General features: G+C 46.0%; 1 protein-coding gene across 1 annotated transcript; it reads left to right on the top strand.

Moving 5' to 3' along the window:
• The first annotated feature begins 1,167 nt into the window (after window positions 1–1,167).
• On the top strand, window positions 1,168–3,342 carry hoxb13a (homeobox B13a). Its single transcript, XM_062438920.1, has 2 exons — window positions 1,168–1,894; window positions 3,095–3,342. Exons 1-2 carry the CDS (start codon window positions 1,168–1,170, stop codon window positions 3,340–3,342), a joined length of 975 nt encoding a protein of 324 aa, XP_062294904.1.
• The last annotated feature ends 266 nt before the right edge of the window (window positions 3,343–3,608 follow it).

Raw genomic sequence — 3,608 nt, 5'->3', positions numbered from 1 at the left:
TTTCAGACTAAAAGCACACATAAATTTTAGTCTGAGAAAATGTCCCCGCGCACACGTATTTTAATCATCCGATGTGTCTTTTGAAAATCTAGAAATACTCCTGGTATGATATGATTTTTAATACTTTTACGACAACGATAAACTTTTTTTCATGCATTTGGCAGCGCCGATTATAAGTCTTTAAATGTGTCCATAACTTTGTGTAATACTGAACATTTTTACGCAGAGTTCAAATAATTATAGGCAATATTCAGAAAAATTAAGCACGTTATTGTGAATAAATAATAATAATATGTCTCTTAAATTTGATCGATGTCAAAAGGTTTTTAATGTACTTCCTATTTTCATCCTTGTGTCTCCTGCAGGTGTATTCACACTTAGTATGAAGTCAAGATGTATCTAACATTAATAATATGAACCAGTCAGCTGTTTGTGTATTGGCTCTTTGCATAGCGGCGCTCCACATGCGTCTTTACGCACAACCCCAAACATGTCTGATCAACTGATTTAATTGTTAGTTCCCAAAGTAACAAAGCTAATGTGAGTCTCTGGTGAGCGCGCACATAAGAGACTTCACTTTGACATGATGCAGCTGCACGAGGAGAAGCGGTGCATTCAGGAAGCTAAACCGCTTCATGCTCTTCTCGTGCCACAGCTCGAGCCTCATAAAAATATTTTTTCTTTGACTGACAATCCCCAACAAGTCTCTTCTTCTCCTTCTTTTTCCCCCTCCTTCTTGTCCCGTCACGTGACAACCCGGTCTCATCCAATGGACACGCGCCCTCCCTCCTCTCCTGGTCTCGGGGGCTTGTTGCGTCAAGGCTGCGGCTGGGATGTAACCGAAGGTTCGGCCGGTTACCGGGAGTCTTTGCCTCTGAGCGAGAGCGCCGTCACTTAACGGTGCAGCAAGGCAGGGCACGCGTGCTATGACAGCGCGCGTGACGTTCCAAGTGAATTACTCGAGCTGTGTGTGTGAGAGAAAGAGAGAGAGTGTGAGTGTATGTGTGTGTGTGTACAGGAGAGCCAGCGGTCACAAAAGAATAAATGCGCACCAGTTCATCTCTTTCAGCCAATGTAGCAGCTTAACACACCAGGACTAGGACCAGGACCAGGACCAGAGCCTGAGAGGAAACGGGGACGGAGGTCAGACCGGGAAAAGGAGCGCCTATGACAGCCTCCCTGGTCCTAAACCCTCGCTGGCCAGGGGACACGGTAATGTTTGTGTATGACAATAACCTGGAGGACATGAACAAGAACATGGAGGGGCTCGTGGGCAGCGGGAACTTCGCCGCGGCCACTGCGGCTAGCCAGTGCCGCAACATTATGGCGCACTCGGCAGCTGCGGCTGCGCTGGGCGGACACCCGTCAGGCTTGGTGCACTCTTCAGCGGGCTACCCCACAGTGGACGTGTCTGCATCAGGCTCCAGCGAGACCATCGGGTCCTCTGGGAAGCAGTGCTCTGCGGGACCGTGTCCGGCGGCCGCGGTGCCTCACCAGAGCTCCTCAGCCCCCACAGCTTTACCGTACGGCTACTTTGGTAACGGCTACTACCCGTGCAGGATGGGGCGGGGTTCTCTCAAGTCGTGCACCCAGGCGGCTGGAGCCGCGCTCAGCTCTCAGTACATGGACACCACGGTGAACTCTGATGAGTACCCGAACCACCGAGCCAAAGAGTTCGCCTTTTACCACGGCTACCCGAGTCCATACCAGTCCATGGCCAGCTACCTGGACGTGTCTGTGGTCCAAACCCTGGGCACCGGGGAGCCGCGCCATGACACCCTGCTCCCCATGGACAGCTACCAGCCCTGGGCTCTGACCAACGGTTGGGGGGGACAGATGTACTGCTCCAAGGACCAGGGACAGGCCGGACACCTCTGGAAGTCCGCTCTGGCTGGTAATTATTCTCCTTTAAAATCATCTCATAGAAACAGTCAGTGGAGGCATTTAAAGAAGCGTTGTGCTGTTAGAATGATGTACAGGCTCACTGATAAACAACATTTAATCATGTGTGACATAATAGGAAGAAATGATAAAGTTGCCTCACAATGGAGCCAATCTGATGACATGATTTAAATGTTCAGATAATAAAATACACGTATCTTACATTTTTGGAGTATAGCTTTGTTATTAATATGTGCTTGATTGAAATCACAGCTCAAACAATCCCATCTGCTCTGTGGGTGTCTGTGCAACTGGTGCGTAATACAAACTGTGTGGAGCAGAGCTGAGCATCTGCTATTGTCTATTATCACAGTCAGTATATAATAACAGACAATCATTTAGAGATGATCACGTGCTACTGTGGAGGACTATACCCATATTTAGATTTGTTTCTGGCTCATAGATCAGGCTCGTTACACGAGGCCGCTTATTAAGCAAAAGGTCAAGCGTTGCCTGGTGACGAGTGACCCAACTGCTAATCAGATAATTAACACATGATCTGCTGACTTATGTTTGATTTGTCTTGTTAACATGGTCACAATAATAATAATAATAATAATAATAATAATAATAATAGTAATAATAATAATGAAGATAATAGAGATGATTTAATTAGAGATTTCACAATAAGGGTGTTTTATTCATTTTGTACATGACAGCTCATTTCAAACCTATCTGAATGTATTTATCAAACACAGACGCAGCTGAAATAATAATGCAAAAATAAAGTAATGCAAAAAAATAAAATAAAGCAACAATCTAATAAATGAAGAGAAGTGGACACAATTCTCCAAATTACCTGATCTCCATTTTCATGTTCTTACACTATATGTGAGGGCAGACAGTGCAGGTCAGTTTGGCCTCATGGTTGAGCTGCTTGCAGACAGCAGACATCCACCATGTTGCATGTCACTGTGGTAGAATGGATGTCCAATCAGCTCACAGCATACAGTCGCTGCCTTCCTCGTCACGTAAAAACTAAATCCAGATTTTGGAAAGCAAAGATTGAAAAAACAAATGAAGTTCACACTCTGATAGAAATAGACAAATATAGAGTATAGAAACGTGTCCCAGTCTCCCCCCCCCCCTCTCTCTCTCTCTGTCTCACACACCCCGCCGCTCTGTCCTCTCTCTTTGTCCGCCTTTCTAACAGATGTGGTGGCGCACCAGCACGACGGCTCGCCTTTCCGCCGAGGCAGGAAGAAGCGGATACCGTACACCAAGCTCCAACTGAAAGAGCTGGAGAAAGAATACCTCGCCAACAAATTCATCACCAAGGACAAGAGGAGGAAGATATCAGCTGCGACCAACCTGTCTGAGAGGCAGATCACCATCTGGTTCCAAAACAGGAGGGTGAAGGAGAAGAAGTTCGTGGCCAAAGTCAAGACCCCCGCCCCGTAGCACGCGCAGCTTGGACGATTAGTGAAGGAACTTGTTGTGTTTGCGTGTTATAGATAAAAAAAAATGAACTGACAGAAATGACTAAAAAAATGTGGGGAAATGAAAAGAAACTGCGTGGTACTCCTGACGGACTGTGCGCAAATCTGTGCGCCAACAAATAGAGAAAAAAAGACATAAAGAAGGACATTAAGGACAAAATATGATTAAAAACAAAACAAAACAAAAAAACAAAAGCCCTCTGACAAACCTTTAAGAGGCATCTTGTA

Source organism: Scomber scombrus, chromosome 18 (assembly GCF_963691925.1).
Source record: "Scomber scombrus chromosome 18, fScoSco1.1, whole genome shotgun sequence".
Taxonomy (NCBI): Eukaryota; Metazoa; Chordata; class Actinopteri; order Scombriformes; family Scombridae; genus Scomber; species Scomber scombrus.
This window is presented reverse-complemented; position numbering and strand designations above follow the sequence as displayed.

Bases quoted from the DNA above. Each gene is read 5' to 3' on its own strand.
- hoxb13a (XM_062438920.1), top strand. From the start codon at position 1,168: ATGACAGCCTCCCTGGTCCTAAACCCTCGCTGGCCAGGGGACACGGTA. The intron at 1,895-3,094 runs GTAATTATTCTC...CCTTTCTAACAG, and splicing joins CTGGAAGTCCGCTCTGGCTG to ATGTGGTGGCGCACCAGCAC.